General features: G+C 39.4%; 1 protein-coding gene across 3 annotated transcripts in view; it reads left to right on the top strand.

The window, feature by feature from the left end:
* The window catches only part of epb41l5 (erythrocyte membrane protein band 4.1 like 5), a 43,146-nt gene extending 19,080 nt beyond the window's left edge, over positions 1-24,066 (top strand). The window contains exons 12-26 of one of the 3 annotated variants that reach the window (XM_050048198.1): positions 2,699-2,868; positions 4,146-4,252; positions 4,502-4,520; positions 5,461-5,500; positions 5,826-5,944; positions 15,416-15,567; positions 15,771-15,868; positions 16,062-16,196; positions 16,915-16,982; positions 17,908-18,030; positions 19,483-19,564; positions 20,032-20,112; positions 20,712-20,774; positions 21,050-21,189; positions 21,778-24,066. In XM_050048198.1, the coding sequence (XP_049904155.1) occupies positions 2,699-2,868; positions 4,146-4,252; positions 4,502-4,520; positions 5,461-5,500; positions 5,826-5,944; positions 15,416-15,567; positions 15,771-15,868; positions 16,062-16,196; positions 16,915-16,982; positions 17,908-18,030; positions 19,483-19,564; positions 20,032-20,112; positions 20,712-20,774; positions 21,050-21,189; positions 21,778-21,847 (1,467 nt within the window). In that variant the 3' untranslated portion in view covers positions 21,848-24,066. Of the gene's footprint in view, positions 1-2,698; positions 2,869-4,145; positions 4,253-4,501; positions 4,521-5,460; positions 5,501-5,825; positions 5,945-15,415; positions 15,610-15,770; positions 15,869-16,061; positions 16,197-16,914; positions 16,983-17,907; positions 18,031-19,482; positions 19,565-20,031; positions 20,113-20,711; positions 20,775-21,049; positions 21,190-21,777 lie in introns of all 3 variants that reach the window. The other 2 variants (XM_050048199.1, XM_050048197.1) reach the window with 2 other exon arrangements.
* Positions 24,067-25,574: the final 1,508 nt, after the last annotated feature.

Genomic DNA, 25,574 nt, shown 5'->3' with positions numbered 1-25,574 from the left:
TTTGAAGGAGCATCCAACCATCATATATGGGTATCAAACACCAGCCAGCCTCAACTAAGTTTGCAGCTTTGCAGAGGATGGCAGGAGCAAAAGTGACATGGTTTCATGGTTTAAAAAAAAAAGGATTAAAGTCGGCACAGAAACTTCTCAAGTCAATCCCACCGCATTGTCACCTTCTCTGCTGTCCATCTGTACACACAGTAGGTTCCAATTACATGGCAGACCTTTGTGAAAATATGACAAATTGTGTCTAAATACACAGCTTTTGTTTGTTGATTGTGTGGCAAGCTGTTCATATCTGTCATTCACAACCAACACAAGCATTTGGGACAAGAATAAATATCTAACCACAGTACCACAGTGAATACAAGTAGACTTCAACTGCAGTCCTCTTTGAAGTGCAAAAATATGTAATACTTAAGGCTATAAATTGTACAAACAGCTTGTAAAATTAACCCATAGTCCCATCACATCTTTCCTCTTACAAAAAAAAGGAAACAACTAAATAAACAAACAAACCGTCCCTTAAAGATCCCAACATTTTACCACATTTCATAAACAGATAATAATGCTGACAGGACAAAGACAAAGTATCCCAACAGGCTATTAAAAAAGAAATCACTTAAAAGAACTGTACAAACAGCTAATATTCCTCTTAAAACCTTTGTTTGAAGCAGTGCCTGAGCCCTGAAAGAGGCTGCTTCCAAATCAAAATGAAACAAGGCTTAGTATTGTATTACCCAGAGGCCAGTGTATAGAGAGAGAGAGGAGAGTCTGTTTATGTCCATCCTGGAGGTCTGTGGGTGAGGTTAATAAAGAAGCCTGCCCCCTCTGGTATTTCTGGTATGCACCATTCTCCTGCACACACACAAAATTGCACACACACACAGAGTTTTTGGCTCCCAACTTCTGTTCTAAAGAGTTATATACTGTATGCTGGTCTTTTTACCACAGGCATTTACTGTATATACTTTGATTCTCTCCATCAGCGTGCTTGTTTGTCACACACAGACCTGAACCAGAGATCAGAGATGTAACCAAAAGAGAGAAGGCTGGCTTTGTCAGGAGTCATTGCATTAAAATGGCTGCACATATTTTGAGTAGGTCTGGGTTAAAATAATCGATGCATCCGATTCAAATCGATTTTCTTTGTATGATCCGATATGGATTCGTAAAATCTGAGATTCTGAAATTTGCCTTTTCCCGTGGATGTGTGTAGCCTTCAACTTGTTAATCTCGCCAGTTTTAAACGGGCCCTTGAACTAAATTATTAAAGATTGTAGCATTTATCCGCCTCAATGTTTAATGTTTAGTCGTAACTTGTTAAAAAACCTGCAGCCTCTTCCCTGCACTCTGTGTCAGGGCTGCAGCTGCTCCCCCACATACACATACTCATACAAACACAGAGCAAACAGCAGAGCGGACAGCCTGCAGATTACTCGGGTTTACAACATCTATGCTCATTACTATAAGTGCAATAAACCCATTGGGAGTAAAAATGCCAGTAACTTTATTAATACACCCGTTCAACAAGCATGAACACATAAACATTTAGAGAAGCAATATTTCAGTTGGCTCTGTCCACAGTCTTTCATTCACTACCACTGTTATGCTTTACACAAGCACCTCAAGCTAGCTCAGCTAATAAAGATTGTTACATTCAAGCTAAAACAACAACAGCTTAGCTTAGCTTACCTGCAGGCAGTGATTCCATCAGCAGCAGAGGGAGGAGCACAGATGACAGGATGAATGACTGATACTAAATAATGTCTGTGTTTTTATTATTTTTAAACTTTACAGAGTAGCCTATTGTGATGTCAGGAACATTATTTTTTTATTTTATTGACATTTTAGATTTGTTTCCAGTCAGATATTATTGCGTTTAATGACTTTGCTGTTGTAAATATACACATACTGTTGCTGCTCTAGTAATAAATAGAGCCAGCAATCATAATCAACTTATCGAATTGATATTGCATTCAATCAAAGCAGGACCATGAGAATCAAAATTAAATTGATTCTGGAAGTTAGTGGTGATTACCAGTCCTAATTTTGAGAGTAAATCGTGTCTGTCCTCTGTAAGTGGATTGAGAAAGTGAAACAGTAACATCCCGCTGTCAAACCAAATTCCTAAGAACAAGTGGCTGCTTGGAATGTTTCTAAGAATGTAGTTTATCTGCGAGCTCATGCTTCACTATCTCTGTTCAGGTATTAAATAAGTCTGCCATTGTTACTATCAGAGGTCTTTGGAAAGACCCAACCTCCTAAAAACCAGAGGACCTAACTGGCTCCAAGTTTTGTTTTCTAGCTCACCATAGTGGTGATATAGTATGAGCAACACATGGTTAAGTTTTTTTGTCTGTTTGGGTGAGATAGTCAGGGGTCTTTTTCGGGAAGGATGTAAATTTAATAGCTCAGCGAGAAATCAGACTTACAGAGGAAGCACCTGTACACTGTTATACAGGCACTCACTCCTCACATATTAATCTCTTTCTACAAGCAAGAGCTAGCACATTAGCTTTTACTGAAAATCTGTTGGCTATGAGCTTCAAATGACTCTTGTGTGTTGAATTTGATCTTGTATAACCAGTAGGTGACAGACACTGTGGTTTCAGGTTTCACTCTACCTGGAGATGTTCACTTTGTGAAGTATCTTCTCTGTCTCAACCAAATTTAACCTTCCACCAATCCTCCCCAGGGCAAGGAACAGGAGCACACCTTTGTGTTCAGGATGGACCATCCCAAGGCCTGTAAGCACCTCTGGAAGTGTGCTGTGGAACACCATGCTTTCTTTAGGCTGAGAGGGCCGGTACAAAAGAACTCTGCACGCTCTGGATTCATACGCATGGGATCACGCTTCAGATACAGGTAACAAAGAGATATGCTCGCTGACCAGATATACTGGATGCTTCTGAATCAGGCACTTTTTTTTTTGGCTGGATAATTGGTACACAAGGGTTGCAATTTTTGTGTCAAGTACTCAGAGCTTAAAGCTCTCCGGCAATGTTAGATTCACCAAATAAACTGCATGCGAAGCCCATGGCAACAGTACCAGCACAGACATTTGCTGGGAATGAGTTTTACCTAATAATGTTTAGCCTTGCGGAGCAGCATTTCAAGTGTTTGCAATGCCTAAAATATTCACTCCTGCGTACATTTTGGATGTTTTATTGTGGAACAATAGTGAATAAAATCAGAATTTTTTTCCCACTCATCAACTTAAACAAACTGATGTGAAAGTAAAAACAAATCTCTAATTTTTATCTAAATGAAGTACAAATATAAAGCATCACATAAATGTTTCTATGACTATAAGCCCTTTAAATACAACACACTGAAATCATCACTAGTGGTGCAAACTACTTCTCCACATCACATCATAAATTGAATCAAAAACAACTTTGTACAGACGTTTTACAAGCAATTCTATTACATTTGTATCTGAACGCTCCAACTGTTTGTTGTTTGACTTTCACATCAACAAGTCCCCTTCTGTTGATCAAAACATCTGGTGTCCAGTGTGTTTGGGGCTGCACATCCTGAGCACTGGTGGCTTCAAATTGAAAGAACATTGCAGTTGAGATTAGCTTGGGGAACAAATGCATCTGGACTATCTTAAAAAGAGGACTTGGGGTTATGCTGAGATAGATAATTCAAAGAGTCATGTGTTTGTTTCTGTACAGTGTGTTTGAACATACGACAGAGATATCCATAGTTTAACGCACAGTATCATTCTCTGTACATACAAAAAAAAAAGACCCACATGTGTACACACAGATACTTGCAGTGGTACAAGACAGGCGCTCAGTATCGACATGCTGCAGTAGCCAGCTAGTTCCCTTCTCTGTGTGTTTAAACATTACCCAGTTGGATAAGCATTGACAGTAATGTTGGTTTTACACAGAGGTTACAGGGTTTGTTGTTAATAGAAGGTTATCGCTTGGATGGGTCCAGAGTTCAGCAGGGGTCAGCACTGTGCCTTTTGTTTGTCGGACAATTAAATGTATCCAGTAATCTAAAAGGTCTGTTTTATATTTAATGATTTTTGCCTGCATATTTCAGGGTTACCATTAATGTATAGTCTGGGTACAAAGAGAAGTTATTGCAGGTGTAAAATAACTTCCTGTTTCTGTTTATGTGACCAGTGGAAAGACGGAGTATCAGACAACCAAGGCCAATAAAGCAAGACGCTCAGCCTCCTTTGAGAGAAGGCCCAGTCGACGTTACTCCAGAAGAACCATGCAGAACAGAGGTGAGGAGAACAATCACACACCTGCACAGCACATGTGGACATACTGCCTACATACACAACAATCAATATCAGACATAAAATACATTACAAAAAAATACGAATGCAAGCACAGGTATACATGATATGTATGATATGACACAGTACCTTAAATATGCACAGATGCTTGCATCTTTAAAGCATGTATATTTGTTTATATTTTTGGATCTATCTGAACTGAACACTTACTGTCTGTTCTTTGTGTTTTTACAGGACCGATCCATCACCAGGAGTAAGTACACTGCACTGTTATTGAACTCGCCTGATTGAATGACTTTATCTTTAGCTTTAATTTTAATGTGATCACATCCACATCAGTTGATTTGCGTGGAAATTCTATTTCATTTTTCATGCTCATCAGTTGTTGTAGCACTGCTGCTGTTTAATCCTGTTTACACTGTCTCGTTTGTGATAAAAATAACAACAATGGAAAGGCTTGCACTGGAAATTGCTCAGTTACGTGTTATACAAATGTATCCACAGTTATCTAGCACTGTTGCTCAATGCTGTGACTCACACACACACTTTCTCTTAGTTCATTCAGTTACACCACAAGCCTCCACTGTAATCTTGTTATTGAGGAAGCCTTTTGTTACAGGGAGATGTGTGTGTGGCCTAAAGACATGATGTCAGTGAAATTTTAAGCTGTCATGGGACAAGTTGACTCAAAGCATAGGAACGTGATGATAAATGTCCCTATGACCCACACTGTAACAGCTCCAGTAATTTTGTGGCAACACATTTAAAGTATTTAAAGCTATGTCTAAAGGATGTAGCATTGCCGTCTTTAATGAGGATGGGGATTTTCAAATTGGCTCGTGGACAACCTGGTAGGCTCAAAATAAAAAGAGCATAATGTATTGTCATAAATGTGTCCAAATTTGCCGAAAAATGTGGTTCATGTGTCATGGCCTGAGCCACCATGGCCTGAAGGGTAGACACAAACTATGAGCTCTTCATTCCATGGTGGCTGCTCAGCCAAAATAACATGAGCAGTGTGCTCTGTGAAAAGCATTGTGGGAGTCCCTGGTTTATTTTTAAGCATGCAGACAACACTGAACACTACTTCAGTTCTTTATTGTATTAATCTTTGTACACTATTATACATTCTTTAGAGGTGTTTGTTATTTGTGAATTCTGTGAATAAAATCTCAATTTGATTCTTTGCTCAGGTTTCTGTCCTCAGGCAATGGAGTCAGCAAAGTCAACAAGGTGAGGAGAAAGGCTTCTGTGTGTGTGTTTTAATCCCTGTTTGATTATACAAGGAAACAAAACAGAGCAGGGCAACAGACTGAGACAGGTTTACAACTCAGGTAAGAATCAAATAATACAAGGGAGGACACAAGACTAGCAATTTTAGAGGTTTTTACATAGAAAACAAAAAGTTTATTTGTATGACAGATAGATAACTGTATATTTCCTTCCTTCCTTATATATATTACTGTTATACCTTCCAATCTCATCCTTCTTTGTGCCCGTCTCTGTACCTCTACCATCCCTGCTCTCTAACATGTATTTTCTGTCTTTCTGCCTTCAGGCTTCTCCCAATAGAGGGGCCTGGTCAGCTGTGCCTGTGGTCAGCCCGGTAGCTGCTTCTGCCTGTGCACCCATGGAAATTGAGGCTCTACCCAGGAGTCCTGGAGGAGAAAAGAGGAGGTCGGTACCTAAGTTCAGAGTCTTTTTTATTTATTTATTTATTTTTTTTGAATGTCTGTTTATCTATTTACTATTTAGCTCACATTGTACACAATATTTGTGAAAATACGCTTCCTGCAATCCTGATGAGGATAAGTATTTAAGAGAATGGATGGTTTTATATCTTTGGATGGATGGTACTTTAAGTTAAATGTTTATAAGCCAATGGCAGCTTACAACTGTGCTCACTGATGATGAGGGAAACAAGACCAGGTTAGGAAGGGCTTGGGCGGGCTGACTGATCCCTGTTGGGTGCTGAAAGAAGTGGGTGGATAGCTAGGTGTGTTTTTCATGGTCTAATGCCATGTGAGTGGCTTAACATGGCTTATCCACTGACCCTGTCTTACTGTGACCAGGGAATGCAGGAAAGAAGGAGGGAGGAAGGTGGAAAGAGTATTTTTGTGTGCATTTTTCTATTTGTGCTTGCATGTCCCTTCCATGCTTGGTCGTTCTATTTCCATATTTTCAAGTTCCTGCTCTGTTTTGCAAGTGTGCATGAAATACAGGTTATGTTATGTTAGAAACTCTATGGCCTAAAGGAGGGAATTACTTGTGTGTCTGCATGCATGTGTGAGTGTGTCTTAGTAGTGTGCAGCACATACCAGAAGACTGTAATGCAGCAGTTCAGCATTCAGGCAGTTAGCAGACTCAAGCTTAAGAAAAATGGACTGCCGTTAGACAACTAGCGGGCTGATGGGGGATAGCCAACAGGGACAGGAAGTAGGCAGTGAATAGATAAAGAGAAAGACATACTCTAAGGATTTCACCTGCCTTTAATTTGATAGACAGAACCTGTCCAAGTATTCCACTGACTTATTCTCATTACTGCCTGTATTACCTATGTATGTATTTATTTATTTATATTTTTTGGTTGTAGCTCTCTTTGTTATAACCAATTGTTTTCCCGTTATGTTGTATTTTTGGCTCCCATACCTGAGTCAGAGTTGCTGCCTCTGAACAGTATGTATGAATATATTGTAGGTCTTTTTCTTGTCCATGATATATCTGATATTTGTGGATGTACTTTCATGTGTTGTGTGAAGCTTGAACAAGGAAATATATAAACAAACATGCATGCACCCTCCTCTCTTATAAACCTGCATCGTTCACTTTGTGTTCCAGTATTAAAATGTACTGAAGACAAATGGGTCTTGTGTGGAGGCAGGCCAGGTAGGTACGATTGAACGCTGAACCTCGCCATTGCTCCGGCTTTAACCAATCAATCGCTGTGCATTGACGGGCTTTCTGATCTTGGCTTTGGAGAAGGGTTTTCTTACGATTAAATCGTCTTTGGTGATTTGCCGTCTGTTCACTTTTGATCAGCATGAAATGCCAACCTAATCGGTGGAGGAAATGATGTAATGATTTTGGGGTGCTATGCTGGGATCTAGTTTTTGGCATCATGAATCATTGATGTGATGTGGCTTCAGCTTTGGATCTGTTCTGTTGAAGACTTGGGTGCATTTCAGTGTGTAGATGTCTTTACTTTCAGTCTTCTCAACCTTTGAAGCATCCTTTGAAACAGGTGCTCCTCCACAAACCCTTATGTATTTTCTAAACTGTCAAATGGCCCACAAGATATTATAATAATACATTAGGATGGATGGAAATTTGTTTGCCAATCAGCTTATGGACAATATGATTAGAGATGCTAAAAGCTTACCAAAAGACATTTCAGGTTTTTAGAGGTGAGACAGTAAGAAAACATTACTTGCCTACATGCTTTTTTTCCCAGTGTAAAGTAGGTACTTTTACTTCCCGATCAGACTACTGTGGCTGCTGGGGAACAAAGCTCATTCAGATCTACAGCTCAGGCTGATCCTGTTTCTAGTCAAGTAAATTTCTGGTCAGTTGTACTAAGAGGATTGCCTGTCACTGGGGCAGGGACCCTTTTTTGCTTCATTTATTACCCTGAAAAACAGGATGCACAGATATGACCTTGGATAGGGCCGGTGCACAGACAGAGTGATGACCTATCCCACTAATTATGCTGCTGTATTCTCCTCTCAGAGACTTTATCGTTCAAGGGTAAACAGTAAATCCCAGAGGCTTCAAATGCTTATTATTCAAATTTCCTTCCACAATGTCTTTTAAAACACAGTCAATTCATTTGTGCTGGGAAGCAAGGGCTTCCAATGTGTTACTTCCCAGTTAGTATTAGTTTTATGTGTGTTTAAACAACATAAAGTATACCAACTAGAGCTGCACAAAGTTTTTTTTGTTGTTGTTGTTTTTAATTGTCATTGTGATATCAACTTGCACAATAAACACATAGTGAAAGCCTGCAATATTGCTCTTGGAATATACTATAGTAAAAAAAAATGTTGCTTTACAATGTGTCTGTAGGCACTACTTTGACTAATACATGCCATGCTGTTAAATCTCTGCCCGGTCAGATAGTGCTCTTGCCGTTAGAGTCCAACAGCAAGGATTGCCTGATGGCCTGGGTCCAATAAAAAGTTACGCTGAGCCAAGAAATACAATGAGTCAGTTGCCCGATTATGCCAGTACTACTGCTGTTCTACTTTCTGTGATTTCACTCTGCTATACCCGTGTCTGTCGTCGAATTAGTAGAGCATTTAAAGAAAGACACAGGCAGGCTTGGTTATTTCATCGATGAAATGGTCGTCAACCCTAAAACAAAGTTGTCAAGTGGTAGTTGGGTACAGTGTAGGTTTTAAGTATGTCCATGAATACACACTGCAGCTCCTTAACACTCAAAGCAAATATAAATACATACAGTATATACTAGGGGTGGGTGAAACAATTCTTAGATGCATTGCAATGCAGACATGGACAATGCCCCATTGATTCACAAAGGTCAACAATGGATTGTCTAAATGTTTATGGAACAACGTGGTGTTGACGGAACGGGAGAGGCAGAACTCAACCGCAAGGGCAGTGCAGCGCCTGGACAGTTTACAGTGGGGCATTTGCTAGAGTTAACTTGTAATTTATCTTCACAAAAGGCAACAGTTGCAAGCTTGTTTTGATATAATATCTAAATAATTACATCTGTGGGACGAACGTTAGGTATTTTGTGAATACCTTTTATGCTATCACCCAGACACCTCTGCGCAATTTGGGGGTACTGGCAGTATGCCAGTGGATGCAGCTTGTGTTTTCTTTTGAAATCATACTTTGCAACAAGGAATGAAGTGTTATTTTCTGGATTGAATGGTGGCGCTAGACAAATTATGGACAAATTGTTGTGTCCACTCTCTGTTCACTGTTGTTGGATTAAATATCTAGGAGAAGTTCATTAAAGCGTGAGCCTTGTAAATGGCCAAAACAGTACGAAAATTGCACAGTAATTTCAAAATGGCTGACTTCCTGTTGGATTTAGGGTATGGCTCCAAGAGACTTTTTTGTATGTCTGGACCTGATACATGTTCACACCGAATTTCGTACATGAATATGTAACATATCATGGGGGCAACTTTGTTGAGGTTTTGTAGGGGCCGCTACTGGGACATTTTTTTTTACACCACATCACGAGACCCTGAAGATATAAAACTTTTCACCGTTAACAAATTTAAAATACCTCTGTGAAGAGGAAATAACTCTCTGCTCAGTCCGTTTCACCTCAAAAATGCCTTTGCCCAGCCTGCTCAGTGACTTGGCTTTTCCTGGAGCTGAAGGTGCAGCAGAGAATCTGATCCCCACTGCTGGGGGAGTTAAAACAGCACAGCGGAGCACACCGCCTCCCCCTTATTTTGTTATGGTTATACAGGCAGGACGCTTTCATATGAATTGATTCATTAATTAGTGCAATTGATTTTTAAAATTAAAAGGCTGCTCACTAATGTGGGACAAATGGCTTGTAGCTGTCAGCATCCTGCCATCCTTGGGACAATAGAAAACGTGCTTGTGATAAACAGAGATCCTCCCGTTTGGGATGAAAGGATGCAGTAAACTCACTTTAGTTGCATCAGAGGATGCACCCTGTTCTTTTCCCAATAATGCTACAGTGTGAACAAAAGATCTGTGTTAAAATCAGCACGAGGAGCACTACAGTAGTTAACTTTAACTGTTAGCAGCCAGTGGCCACAACTAACAACTTACGGAGGTAACTTATGTTATGATGCGTTCAAGCTCTGTTCAGTAAAAATGAGTATTGGGTGATGGTAGATTCTCATGATGTGTTCAGTGTAATCTTATAAAACATAGTTTTAGGCTAGAAACTCAAATAAATACAGTTCTTTTACATAGATATGTGTTGATGTTTTCACAGAAATATAAAATAGATATTGGAGAGGGAATTATGATTATAGTAAAAAGACTTTGAAGCAGTTTTTTTTTTTTAGTTCTTTCAAGTGAAAGGTTATACTAAATTATTGTTTCATAAATTTGTATTATTGAATGTGAAAGCTTGTAGATCTCTTTGTTTTCCTGGCACAAAAGGGGGAATAAATAACAACAAAATAAAATAAACAGCATACAAACATCGGTAATGGCTATCAGCTAAATTGTTATTTTAAACAGAATTTCAAAATCTGTGCACCCCGAAATATTATCACGATATTCTGTGTTTTTGCATATTGCATATTGTCCTGATATTGTGCAGCTCTAATACCAACAGAACAACAGTTTTGTTTGGAGAAGACCTACCAGGTGCAGGCACACCTTGCTCAGTGACAGTCAGTGCTTTCGTTAGAATGTTGTAGAGCCTTCAGAAGCTTATCCAGTGATAAAAAAAAAAAAAAAAAAAGACACAAGCCATACAAGATCTTGCGTAATATATCAGCACAAGACATTGCACTGAGAAAACCTCTGAGTTCTTGTTTATGCCGTAAACCCATGGCAACAGTTCACAACAGATTCAGTGGACAGGAGGAGGATGCTTTGAAAGAAACTATACCACTAATACTTCAGACTAATCCCTGGTGTTCTTCCCTCTCTCATCCCACTCCTTTTTCCCTTGCTTTTAGTGCAATGTCAGTGTTGATTTTGCATGGAGCACTATAACCTTCAGCTGCTCTCCTGATACCATGAGCAATCAGTCTTCTCTATCTCTGTCTGTCACTCTCCAACTTTACTAAGCACATAAGAAAATAAATACATGTAAGCTTGTGATTTGATGCCCTGATGCAGATAATATAATCCAAATTTTATATTTATATGTCATTGACGGTAATGGGAGATAGCTCTGTAAGTGTGCACTACATTTGTTGAGTAAGTGGAAACAGTTACTGTTAATGTTTTTCTAGTCAAATGTATGCAACATCAAACATTTCCAAACCAAAGTAAAATGTTAACAAATGCGAAGTAAAGAATTGTAGTTAGGAATGTTTATGATTTTTTTTTAGCTTTTTACTCTGAGGACTGTATCTGTTGCCTACCCTCTGACCCTTTCCCCTCTTTCCTTTAAGCTTCTTCACTTCTTCGTCTCCACTACATTATCATAAGTGAGAGTACATAATTATTAGATTAATGCCATTGGAATGAATTCATCACATTTTAGTCTCCATGGCCAGCAAGAGAGTATATGGAAAATATACAGTAAAAGGTCAGTAGAAGTTCATCTGCCGTACATGGAGCCAAAGATCATCAAGTTAGTCACTGTTTTACAGTGGCATTGAGAAACTGTATGCTCCCCTGCCTCTCCTGCTCCCAGTGGAGCTGTCATCATGAATAACAGCTTCCGGCTCAGGGCCTCCAGCACTGAATATATAAACACAGATTTGACATAAGCCATCAGACCTCAGTCGCTAGAGGTGCAAAGCCAGGTCACTGACGCTCCAGAGACATCCAGTCCACTTCAGTTAACTCAAGTGTACATGTCACAACACTTGTCACAGCGCACTTAAATGCACGCTAGTGTACAGTGTAGCAGAAGCAATGTACCATAAGTTGCGTGGCATATTGAGTTTCCAGACACTGCCGGGCTTATCAGGGCCATGAACGCCTCATTTATTTATTCATGTTGTTTCATGTCCACTAATATAACATTTTTTTTATTATCATCAGCATGACTTCTCTTGCCAAGCTGTAGTTAAAAGAAATGCATAATCTCTTACAACAAAAACAGATGACGCTCTTTCGCACAGCTCCCATTTTTCTTTCTACCTGTGCTGCCTCTCCCCCATTCATTTGCATACAATGTCCCTCACCTCTTTGCCGTTTTTATTCAATGCTTCCCTTCCTCTCCCCCACCAGTCTCACTCTCTCACTCACTCACTATCCATCTCTTTACATCACCCTCCTGTTTGCCCCCCTTCCCTTTGTCTATTCCCTCCATCCTGTTCTCCTCAGGTCTCCTCTCCCCTCCACCCCTCCTGCTCATGTCTCATCAATGCTCCCCCACAAGGAGTTGGACCAATCCGAGGAACTGACAACGGTCACCCTCTGTACTGACATGAGTTGGACAGCACACTTAATAAATGGGGATGGCTCAGCAGTGACTCACCCATGAAACACTTCTGGTATTTGTGGTGGTGGCTGCACCACATGGAAGGACACATTTGGTGTGAATGCAGACATGCCTTATTGAAAACATTCCTCAACACAAACTGCTCGAAGTATCACATATTCCATTTAGAGGCACCCCTCACAGACGGACATCTCTCCAAGCTTCCCATCATGCTGCCATCACTCTTGATACTATTCTTTCCTTTTCAGTGTTTCAGTCTTTGCACATCCCTTCACCTGTGCCTGACCCTTGCTCCAGTGACAATTCTGAAAAGTTGTCCTCTTTTTCCTCCTTTTTCCCTATTTCGTTACCCTCTACACTTTCTTTGTCTCTCTCATTCCTTCTCTCTTTCTTTCCTCTGTCCTTCACTCATAACCTCATGGTGAAACTGGCTGGCTGGGGTGAGATGGTATCAATGTGAGGCTTAGGAATTCAGCTCACTTTCGACTGAAGGAAACAATAAGTCACAGTTCCTGGAAGGTTTAACTAAATCCTCTTCTGCTCCCATTGTCGTTCTCTCAAAATTAGTTTTGTGCTTTTTTTATATTTCAACCACTGTTGCTGTTTTAGTTAGTTCCATAAAATGATTTTAATGTATAAGAAGATGTGATTTTTCTCTATTTTGTATTTAATCTATTCTCCACATTTCATGGATCTGCTGCTGTTTTATAAAGGTAGTTGGATAAGAAGGTCAGTATTTGTCTCGTCTGTAGAGATTTTACTGAGAGGTTTATAGCCTGGCACAAAAAAAAGGAGTAGGAGAAAAGAGTTGCTTTCACTCTGTCACAGATGCAATCCAGAAACATCAGAATCTGTTATATTTATACATGGTTTCTTGTATGCTCAACGCCTTTAAGAAATGCTTGAAGATGCATTTTTTTTTTTTTTTTTTTTTTTTTTTTTAGCTTTTTCTTGGAAGTTGTTGAGCTAGCCTAAACATATCCTGGACTCTATACTCAGAAATCAAATTTATACTGACCTTCTCATCCAACATATGGCGAGAGATCAAACAAATATGATTCCATAAAAATGTTCAGAAGTGAATCAAAATCGAAAGAAAATTGTATTTCTGTTTATTTGTTTTGAAGTTTATATTCACTGAATGCTTCCCTACACCTCAACTACACCTCTGCACAACCGTTTCTCGCACAGCTCAACCAATGAAGGTGATTTCGTAATATTATTGCTTAGTTAAATGTTTACAATGTAACTTTGACCAAAGGATGTATATCTTTATGAACTGCATGTTTAAAATCATTCCAGAGAATAAAGACAGAATTACTCTTGATACAGAGGAGTATGTAACCATATGTGTGTTTGATTACAGTATGTAGGTTGGTACAAGTAGTGTACACACTGTTTAAGAAGGATTACCCGGCTGTTTGGCGGTTGAGATTTTGTATCATCTTCTGCGGTCTCTCAAGTTGTAACTCACCTGCCAAACGCATAATATATTCAGGGCTGGGACGATATGCTTATCTCCTGATTCAATACTATCTAAATACTTTAAAAGTACTGCGATTCAATATTACATTTTTTTGCAATTTTGTTGACTTTTTTTAACACTAGACCATGGTTAAAAGTTGAATCATACACTTCTAGAGACTGTATATTGTCTTTTATTTCAGCAGCTTTCTCTGAACCACTGGGTAATTTAATCAGTTGTCCCTTCAGGCCCTGTTGGCCTGTTGCAAGTCGATTGGCTAACTTCACATTGAGCTCTGGATGCTGTCGAGCACAATGGGCACTTGTGTTGATTGTATTACCACAATACTATACCTGTCCATGACAGTTTGCATGCAGCTTTAGCCATGTCTAACTCTGCTTTTCGTGAAACCCAAAGTGTTTCCATCCAAAGAGCCATAAGGTAGTGGATTGGTAAACTGTTGCTGCTGACTACAAGGCAATGTCACAAAGGCAATCTATATATACTATTACAACTACTTCAGGATTGATCATGACAAGACATTGGCTGCTACTTCAGTGTTTTGAACCTCTGTACCTAGTTGGAAAAGATTTATCATCTCCCTGTGGAACCTCTCAAGTGTGCATACGTTACATTTTTAGTGTAAATACAATACAGTGCACTTTGTTTATGGCCCACATGAGGGTTGGATGCATCCCTGATGTGTTTCCTTCATGGATTACTTAACATGTGGGAGTGTTTATATACATTTGGTTTGTGTGTCCTCAGGCGAGGGATTGTACTTATCTTGTGTGTGTGGGGTACTTTACAGTAGCTCCGGTTCTCTCCAAGTCATTTATATAGTAATATATACTTCTCATGTTTCACTGTGTCTGCAGGCTACAGAAATATGAGGTAATTATGAAGCTGCTGGAAGAGCTTTCATCAAAATCCATGTATCAAATGTTTTCCTTTAAGTTGCTTTTGTTTCTAAGAATATTACACTGCATTTTTTTTCCCACAGAAGTTATTGCTTGCTTTGAAGACTTATTTCCATGACCTCAATCATGCCTCTCCATCTCCCTAGAAGACCTTTTACAGCAATGTTATAAAGAGCTTTTCCCTTTGGACAGGCAGATCCCATATCTTTCTGGTAGAAACAACAGTAGCTGTCTTTGTATTTTCTTGTATTCCTGATAACAAACTGGTGGATGCATGGCTGTACTTGTCAAACTCATTGGTGAACCTACATGATCAGCTTTTGCCAGAGGCTTCCAAATATTTTTCAAAACACAGTCACCCCTATTTTTTGTCTTAATTTGTTCTATTGTAGTTTTCTTTGTATTTATGGGAAGTTTTTATAAAATATCTTCTGACATATCATCATGGGCCAGTTTGACATCTTTGCAGAGTCCACTCATGTCTTATGGATGTCGCAGGTAAGTCATACAGCTGTATAATCCTTTATTATTTTGTTGTACTTTTAGATTTAACGCTTTCGTTATCTTCATTGTTTCTGTTTATTATTTATATTTAAACAGGATTATTTTTAAACCCCTGTTTTGTTCTGGTGCTTCTTTTATATCCTTCTGTTATCCTTTTGTTCTGTCCTTAGTATGCCCATGGTTGCGGACCTGATGGAGACGTGCATTGATGATGTCCTCAGGGCTCCTGTCGTTCCCACAGTGACGGCTGCAGACGAGGCCGGACCAAGCAGTGCCTATGCTACCCCCAGTGTCACCGGGGAGGATCACCTCGGCCTGGCTGGTGAGGCTACAGCAAACCAAGCATACCACAAAGTGAATTCAGGTGGCAACTCATTTATCAACGCAGTCGACACACAGTGCACTTATTGTCAATGAAAGCATACTGAAAAGGGGGCTGCAATAAATATCGCTTGCAACTACATTAGACTTGTAATGTGTATGTTTCATTGAGTAGTATTTAATTTAAACATTGTGTCTCTTCAGATGCAGCAGCTCGTCTGAAGCAGCTGGAGTTGGAGAGCAGTCCGCTTCTTGGTACGCCCAGAAATAACATCAATGTCAATATGGCCATGAACAATCAGGTGGGTGTTCATAAAGTAATTCTGTTAATACTGTTGTGGAACTAAAATGATGATAATGCAATGAAAACCTTCGTGAGAGAAATTGCAGCAGGGATAGCACAGCATGTTGTCTGCTTTGTTCAGAGATGATAACCATATTTTCTCTCTTTTGTTGTATGCTATGTGTTTGCTCTATCCAATCATGCTCCAACAGGAGGATGTGATGAAGCTCACAGAGAAGTGTGGTCTCAGCAGCACGGGCAGTAGTCCAGTTGTCACTCCACTGTGCACCCCAGAGGATCTGAAGAGCAACATCCTGAAGGCACAAGTTGAGGCTGCTGCCCTCAAGGTTAGGAACAGACCCCACCAAACTGGATGCATTGTGTTGTTTAGTGATCACACTTTGAAAGGTGTAAAAGGCCAACAAATGTTTTTCAATAAATTGCTGTTTGGGAGTTGTTAGTAGAAAGATGGCAGCAAGAAGGGTGATGGGGAATGATGTGCAACAAAGGTACCCAGCCAGGGCATTGTCTACAAAGTCTCTGCTGTTAACCCCTTGGCGTATAACTCAAATTTAATGATTTCTATTTACTGAATAGCAGGTTATGGAAAATGGCTGCAGCCTTGCTGTTTTCAGCAACATTAGACCTTCCAGGTAGTGTAAATGTTGTGTGTGAACAGTGAAACTTAAAACTGACGTGAGCAAATTGATCCTGGTCATTGACCTTCTCAAAGGTTCAACAGTTTGGGTGGAAGGATGAAAGACAAGTAACAGGTGCACTCTAATGCTGGCCTCTGTACTCCCACTATTGATGCTTCTAATTGGTTCAGGAAATTGAAAGGTATATGAAATAAAGGCATTCTACCAGGGACTAGGATTTGTGACTTTTAAAACAACCCTTTCAAGCCTCAAGAGTGTGGGCTTTGTGTTGCAGCATTGATGTTCTATCATAGTTGTGATGTTATTCTGCTATCAAGTAAGGTGGAGATGCATCATCGTAATAGTCCTCCACCTGTCTCTCTGTCTATCAGTCCATTTATCTCTCTCTCCCTGTTCCTTTTCGCAGGGATCTTTGGAGGAACATGTCATAATTGTTGGAGATAAAAACTGTAACTTGCAGGAGGCCTCTGCCAGGTATGATCACACACTGGAGTAACACATTTTTGAATGTACAGTCTGTAGATAAAAAAACAGGATTGCAGTGCATTCACTTGAGGAAAAATCTGAATTGTTGAATTGAATCTGAATTGTTGGGATAATTATCACATTATGCTTCCATAATACAGAATTATAATAACTGAATTAATTATTATTGATTGTCCTTTGACGAAACTTCCATCTGTTACAAATGATAAAGAATGCAATGAATGTGTTTTTGCCAAGGCTCCCAACATTCATTCAACCATGCAAAATACTTTTTGTTTATTTAGGGTTTTTTTTTAGCATCATACTGTGTTTCTAAAAAAATCTTTTCTCCTTTTGAAACCATCAGTACAGTACAGCACTGTACAGGCAGCACACATGGACAGGAGAAATCTATTGTCACTCGCGCTCCATTGTCTTGAAATTGGGCCTTGTTCCCTCCTCCTCCATCTTCCTGAGTCATGCCAACTGTCAACACATTGTCTCAGCCAATCTCAGCACTCCCTGCAGCTAGAGCTGATTAACCAATTGAATATTCATGAGGATTATTAGCGTAGCTCACAACATTACATCACCTGCAGCTCATTCTTACAAGCAAGGCTCCACAGATTGTAAAGCAAATCCCTGTCGCCGTCTTGTATCAGAGGCCGTCAGTGGCTCGGGATGTTGGTGGGGGAGAATGAGCCGAAGTAGATTTAGCAAATGCTGTTTGTAAAATATATGTACTTTCCTGTTCTTATTTTTAAAATCAATTTTAAATATTGTCTTCCTTTACTATACCTAATTTAATTCTTGATTCATGTTGATTTTTTTTTTATTATTGTGAAGATCTTTTACTCAGTGTAAAAGGATTGATGTCATTCCATCCACACAAAACTACCGGCACAAAACAAGAACATGTATTGTCTGTTTCCAGGTTGAAAGTGCGCACCGGCCGACTGGGTAGTAACTCGTCTCTGTCCGTTAGCAGTCGCCCTGACATCCAAGACTCCTGGGACCTGCTCAAGCCAGCCTCACTGGTCTCATCAGCAGGGGCCAGGTTAGTCTTTGAACATGCTATGCTGTCCCTACTTGTTTTTTTACTTTGTATGTCTAAGTAAAACTGCACTTTTATTTGTCTACAAGGTGAATTCTGTATTATTCCCACTGTGTCTGAAGAAAACGAGAGAGAAACTGGGAGAATAGATTAGCGGGGGAGGGAATTTTGACAGAAGCTTCAGATTCATAATCCTTCTGGGCAGACAGAGATGCACAATATATTTGTTTTTCTTCTCTCTTTTATCTAACTTAAAGTCAAACGATAAATTTGCTGAAAATCATTAGCTGCATTTTATTTTAAACAACACTGCGTCTTTGTGAAATCCTCCACACATTATTATTCAAGTCATACGGAAGTTTTGTCATTAACTAATTACTATACTCTCTAAATTAAGGTGCAGTAATTTGATATATTTCACTGTGCCTATAGCTTTAATCACACCTTATGTAATGATAATTTTCACCTAACCTACTTCAGCTTTTAGGACCTTGACAGCAGAAAGACGAGGCTTTGACATTCAGATTGAAATAAGAAATATATAAAAGTGGATAGAAAGTAGTTGAAATTAAAGGTATGAAGACAGGGCTTAGAGAGTAAAAACCAAAGTGCACTCACATTACAGTGCCCACTTCCTTTTTCTTCATTGGCATTTACCTGACTGATATAGTTCCTGTATCTTTACTCTATAATTTTGTATCGGCTTTTTTCCCCCAAACAGAACATAAACGTTTCACAATGATCCATTGGAAACTGAGGTGTTGGTTGTTCTTAGTAGTCTTTGCTGACATCTGTTGGCCTGTTTGAGCAGTGCACACGCCTGTGTGTGTATGTGTTTGTGTGTGTGTGTGTGTGTGTGTGTGTCTGGGTGTGTTCAGTCACATGACTTGAGTTCTGCCTGGATACTGCTGGCATCTCTGCTCAAGTGTTTACAGTGGGATGACACAAAAATACAGACGCTTGACCAGACAATTCACAAAGGCTGTAAGGCCCCGGGCTCATTGATGCAGTAAATGGTCCAACCATTCAGGCTGTCTTTCTACAGGAGTCTGGAGACTGTAACCTCACGCTGTGCTAAAACAATAACTGATGAATCAATTAGTCACTCACAGAACATTAATCAAGAGCAATTTTGATAATCAACTAACAGTTAAACTAATTTATCCAGCACAAATCAAGCTTTTCTAGGTTGTAAAAATACCTTGGGGTTTTGGACCCTTTGTTGTGCAAAGCAAGCAATTGGAAGGCATTACCTTGGGCTGTGTGATTGGCTCCGATAATAAAGTTGTTGTTTTTTTTTTGTTTGTTTTTTTTTTTAGTCATATGAATGAGAAAAATGTACCAATTTAAAAAAAATGTTTTTTGTAGTACTGTATCTCAAGGATGAGTAACTTGGACTCTGTTAATGTTTCTGAGTGGAACAGGAATCTGAAATTCTCTTTTTCCATTCATTAGTGCAGAGAGGATAGCTGACGATTTAAACCCCTCTGTTCCCAAGATGCTCTCTGAGTCTGCCAGCGAAGTCATGGCACCAAAGGTAACATGATTATTCATAGTTGAATTACTTATTGTGGTGCATTTTCATTTGTTACCATGGGAATAGTAGCCATTAATGCTTTTACACATGAACACGGAGTTTACTGCTATTTAAAGGCACGGTAATAAATAGAGTTCTAGTGGATTTTTCAACATCACATACAGTATATTATATATTATTACATGTTATGAAGGTACAGGTACATTTTACATGTCCATCCTGTTATCTGTGCTGATAAAAAATGATGGAAATCTGCTTCTCTGTCTCACAGTGGCATCTGTTTAACCTTAGGTTGAAGTGCTGCCACTGGTATCTGTTTCATGACGGTGCACTGTATGCACACTGCTTATGTGGCTCCTCATTGCTCTATGTGTCATGTTGAATCTGATGTAAACAAATCATCTAATACAGACTTTGTAGAGGTTTGTTTGTGTGTTTTGATTAAGAGTGTTGGTGTCTTTTTGCAGGTTAAAGCAGAGGAAGTTGACCTGCAAAACAACACCCCACTGTCTGACAACCTGATCGATTTCACCGATCCAACTCCTGTGGTGAGTCTTATTCTACTGTATGTGGAGAACTCCGGCCAAAACACTGTCATTTAATCCATTTTTGACTAATTTACTTGTGTAAATACCTTTGCAAAGGGACTTGCTCAAGAACACTACGTATATCGGCCATTGCAGGGAGCAAACCACCAACCCTCTACACAAGACACACTCAGTCTAACCACACATTTGGAATGAAACAATTGATCACTTATTCACCCTCACTCTGAAACATTTAACCCGTGTCTGCAGCCCCTGCTGAGTGTGAACACAGCCCCAATACTACCAGACTTTAGCATGCTGGTTTTTCTATTTGAGATAGGAATTAAATTTAATGTTAGTGGTGATACACATGCACAACATTTATGAATATATAGATTGACACTCACAGAATGGGAGAAACGTAATTTGGTTCTTTTGTGTAATGTCTTTGTGACTTTTCAGTGTTGTGTTTAGAACTAGACTTGTAGTCACAAGTCTCTTGCTGTGATCTATTGAAGCAAATATGTATCAGTGATCTGGGGTCAAACGTGGGTGAATGCACCCCTGTAAATTATGTATGGTCAATATTGTGTGCCAACATTTTTCTGATTGTCTTCCAGCTACCACCAGTGCAGCAGCCCAAACCTCTCATCACACCTCGCTGGATCATCCCTACAGCTGCTGTGAGTGATCGACCTTTGTATTTACCTGTCTGGCTTTTCTCCTGATCTACTGTCTACCTGTCTGTCTGGCTTTTATGTTGTTTTGTTTTATGTTTTAGAAGGCTTTCATGAGTATTTAATTATTTTAATTTGTGTCCAGTTTTCTGAAACTGGTGATGCAAGGCTCAGTGTTTACTTTTCCATGTGCACTTGCATAGTTGCTGTTCACTTTGGCTGATGTAGAGGCTACGTAGAGAATGACCTCCTTCCTTCTCCCTCATCCCCTTCTAATACAGCCTCCTGGCGTCTTTACTAACGGCCTGCTCGACCTTGACCCCCCTGCTAAGGTCAACCCTCTTCTCCCTGCAGATGGGGGAGCCGCTCTCACCCCAGTCCTCCCCCAGCTCGCTCACACACGTAACACCATCTCCGCCAGGTAAACTTCTTGAGATCCGAACCTTAAAGCTTGTTTTTAGAGCAAGCTTGGTAGTATGCTGACCCCTGCTGATCGAGCAGGAAAATGCCTGCTTTTAGCTGAAACCTCAAACCAAAAGAGTTGAAGGCGAGGCTTTAAAAAAGAATGACTTGGAATTGTTGTTCGGCCTCGCTGCTATGAGAAGTCATGAGCTTAAATTGAGGCTTCAGCATCATTTCACTGTAAAAGTTGCTCATCCTGGATGATGAATTACCACTGTTGTAACATAAAGTTGCCTTATTGTTAACTGGTTAAGAGTTTCTCATGCACAAAGCAAAATAATATCACTGAGAGTACACAATTATAAGTGAGAACATGCGCAAGTAGAGTTTGAAATATCAGCTATGCACCTTGCTATCTCACCATGTGATGGATACTTTATCTTTGTTCCCTATCATAGCTGTATTTTTGTTTGTTCTATGAATGTAGCAATGAAATTCATTCTTTGTAGAGCAGTATTTTTCAGGGCCCACATGCTCAGTGTATGTTTTATGCTTCTACAAGACAAGTAGTCCGTCTCTGATGCAGCCATTCTGCCATCCTTCACAGCACTGGGGGTCAGCAGCCAGCCTCAGAGAATGGAGCCAAACCCAGAGGTCTCCTGACCACTGAGCTCTGATGGAGTAATGAGGAGCAGTCATCACAACATTCATCTCCCAGACTGCTTCCCCCTAGCCCCCCTCACCCCTTCACCCAACCACACACAAGCAAGCTGGGCCAGATGTGCTGAACACTGAGGGCTAAGAGGAAAGTGGAACCAGGGAAGAGGCAGCTTACAAACACCACAAACACAATTGTAGCCACACTGACAAACAGATTGAACAAATTCAACCAAGCACATAAGAAAATGATTGGAATATGATGACAGTATTTTATGCTAATGTTTAGCTCCAGTGTTAACATCCTAGAAGAACACCTACCGTGTGAACCTCCTGCCGCAGCTCACTGTCAGCAACCTGCCATTCACATAATCCATCCTGTCAAACAAATAGAGGTCAAGTTGGGGCTGACTCACTAAAGTCTCACAGTAAGGTACATTTCATGAAGGCATCCACCACTGGTTCATGACTCAAAGTGTAGGTTGTCTCTTTTAGCGCTGCTTTCCTCACCCTATTTTTGGCTCATGCTGTTTTATCACTGGTTATTCACACTACTGGATTCTGCTTCTCTGAGCTTTTCTGTACACTCACAGATCACACAGCACGTAGAGCTGCTGATGTACACTGGATGAAGGACTAAAAGACAGAAAGACTGACTTTAAGTGTTGATTTGGAGAGATAAACACACCTGGACTCCTAACACGATGAAACGTGAATATGACACTGTACTGTCCTTGTAGCACACTACAAACCTTTTTTAAACCCAGTCACTACTACATGTGAAACTCGTCTGTTGGCAGCCACTGGATATGAACACTCACTGGATTATCTTTGCAACACTGGACCTTGAAGGATTTCTTTGCAACGGATGATAGTAGAGATGATCATTTTGGTTTTTCAGCTGATGTTTTTATTATCCTGCTCTTAATTTTTTTTGTCTGATGTTTGAATTTGCCCGTCGCAGTACTCTTGAATTCACACATCACGAGGGACTGAACATCACTAATGGAAGTTAGTTCTGTGACTCTTTTTGGGCTCTCTATGTTCACCTCCTTCTGTATACTCTTATCATGGCTTGGAGTCAAAGGTGACGACATAATGACATGAAGTTTTAACATTTTAAAATGTGATGCTAAACTTTGCTTTCACTTGAAACCGCTGTTTCCACTTCATTCATGTCAATTTTAAACCCTAAATTAGCAATGTAAATGTGACAAGTGAAAGCAAGTTTGCTGTTGAACCCTTTAAGGTTACTGTGATCCCAGTTTTTTAAAGTACCTAACTGGATATCTGAATTCATTTTGACAGTACGCTGACCCTGTTGTAGAACATGGCTCCTGGTATTAACATGCTGTAGTTACTGCCCTGCCTTATAGGAATGAATGTATTCAAATAGTCTCGTCTGAGAATGCTGGAGATGCCACAGTATGAAAAGTTTTACAGTATCTTAAATTCTCAAATGCTGATATATTTTATAACTGGAGGAAATCTTGTGAAATTAAAGGGACAGTTCACCCCAAAACAAACATACATATGTCCTCTTACCTGTAGTGCTATTTATCAGTCTAGATTGAAAAATAGCACCACAGGTAAAAGAAAAAGAATGTCTTTTTGATTTTGTGTTGAACTGTCCCTTAAAAGCTGATTTTGTACATGTGAATTAAGGACTAATTCTACATTTTCTGAGGTATAAATGAAATACATCACATTGACTCTTGAAAGATAGACTTGCATATTTTCTTTTAAACTCTCATTACCCCATATGTCGTATTCACTAAGTCTGGAGCCTCATCCAAGTTATGTTTGTAGTTCTTTCATTATGATGATGATTCGATTATCTGTTTTGAACAAGGGAACCTGACTGTTTTACAATGTCTTCTTAGCAGTGACAGTTATTTATGCTACTACTCAGTGTAATTGATCAAATATTACATGTTGTCCAAAAGTGTTGTAGCGCACAGTTCTAATGTATTGTCAGTATAATGGCATCAGCTGGCTGTAGATATGAAGTAGATTTATATATATATTTTTGAAAATTATGTCGGCAGTATTGTTACTACACACTGAGAAGATTTCTGCATTAAGCTGTTTTCTAATTACAAACGAAGTAGGAAACGTATTACTGATCGAACTGACTGGAAAAATGCAGAGATTGTGACAGTCTCAAATGCTGTTTTATATAAACTTTTATTTTTTTCTGGAATACCTGATCATGATTCAGTAAAGCTTTGTTACAGTAGGAGTCAATTGTTTTTCATTCATTTTTCTTATGTAGCTTCTGTTGAATTGGTTTGCCTGCACAGGAGGTTCTCCGGGATTACAGTTGGATTTATGCAAGACTAGACAATCTGATTTATTTCTGTGCTGTGGACCAGATGTGCTTTCTGTCTTGTTAAACCAGCGATGAAACACTGACCTAGATCACTCTGAGGTTAAAAAAAAAATCAGATTTTGCAGTCCTGCTTAAATTCAACTTGTCTTTGAGAAGTTAGTCTTGTATCTGCAGAAATGTAGCAATAACAACTGACTCAGCAAAAATTTGAGTATTTAAAATGTGTTTCTTTTAAAGTGATAACTTGGACCTGAGTGTATTTACTAGTGTCACCATGTCATCTAATGAAGTACAATTTTTATTTCCCCCTGCTCTTTGAAACACATCATCCACTAAAGTATAAAGGGAAAAACCCACCTTTTAAACCAATTCACATGATTTTGGATCTTGTTAGTTAACATATCTGTCAAATGTCATCAGGCAGATTAAAGGTAATTTCCAAACCAATCAGACTGGTTCGTCACATTCCCACAGTGATGATGTTACATTTTCTAATTAAGAACTACTGAGAAAATGAATAACAAGCTGATGTAAAACCCTCATTCACTCCATTAGTCTACATATTCAGCTCTCCGTCTCAGTTATTGATAATTGGTTCAACTCCAAAAAGGAAATTTGACAGCATCGCAGATCACAGTATGAGATCATTTTGGCTTTTGCTTTGTACCGTATAAATATTCACTGGATCAACTCAAGGCAGTTGGGACAATATAAATTGTTCTGTTCTTTACGTACTGTCTAAACAGTGTATATAATGTGAACTAGAATTACTGCTTTGCAGTTGTATGCCTCCATGAACCAGTCAAGTTGCAGTTTACCTCTATGTCCAGATTCATATGTGGTGATGACACTAGAAAATAGCGAGTTTTACCATCTCTGTTAAATGGCTGCTGATCTTATCCTCTGTTGATGGGTAAAGAGCTCCCTGACCTCATTGTTTTCCCAATTTCACATTTTTGGCCAAGTTAGCTGCTAACTGCTATCAGCTACTTTTTTCCTGCTGTGGGAAGCGTGCAGCCATTGGACCTTTTATACAGAACGATTAGGTGGAATAAATGCAGAAAATTCCCATCTTGAAGAGGCAGTGTAAAAGGGGCTAATGCTTCAAGTATGGATGTTGCTGCAAGGAAGCTACAAATTCTAAACATGAATGCTTTACACGCATCTTCAACCCAGTAGCACAGAAGATCTATACAGTCAAGTGTCCACAGTTCAGTATCAGACCAAAGCTGAGTAATGGCCAGAAAAGTGTTTTTTTGTAGAACATTATGATGCCACAGTGAAGTTGACCTTTGACCTTTTGCATATAAAATGTCCTCACTTCACTATTTTATTCTATTGGAAATCTGTGTGAAATTTTCTGCATAATTAGGATGTGAATTCTTAAGTTATGGCCAAAAACATGTTTTTTGAGG

The sequence above is a fragment of the Epinephelus moara genome, chromosome 7, assembly GCF_006386435.1.
Source record: "Epinephelus moara isolate mb chromosome 7, YSFRI_EMoa_1.0, whole genome shotgun sequence".
NCBI lineage: Eukaryota > Metazoa > Chordata > Actinopteri > Perciformes > Serranidae > Epinephelus > Epinephelus moara.
This window is presented reverse-complemented; position numbering and strand designations above follow the sequence as displayed.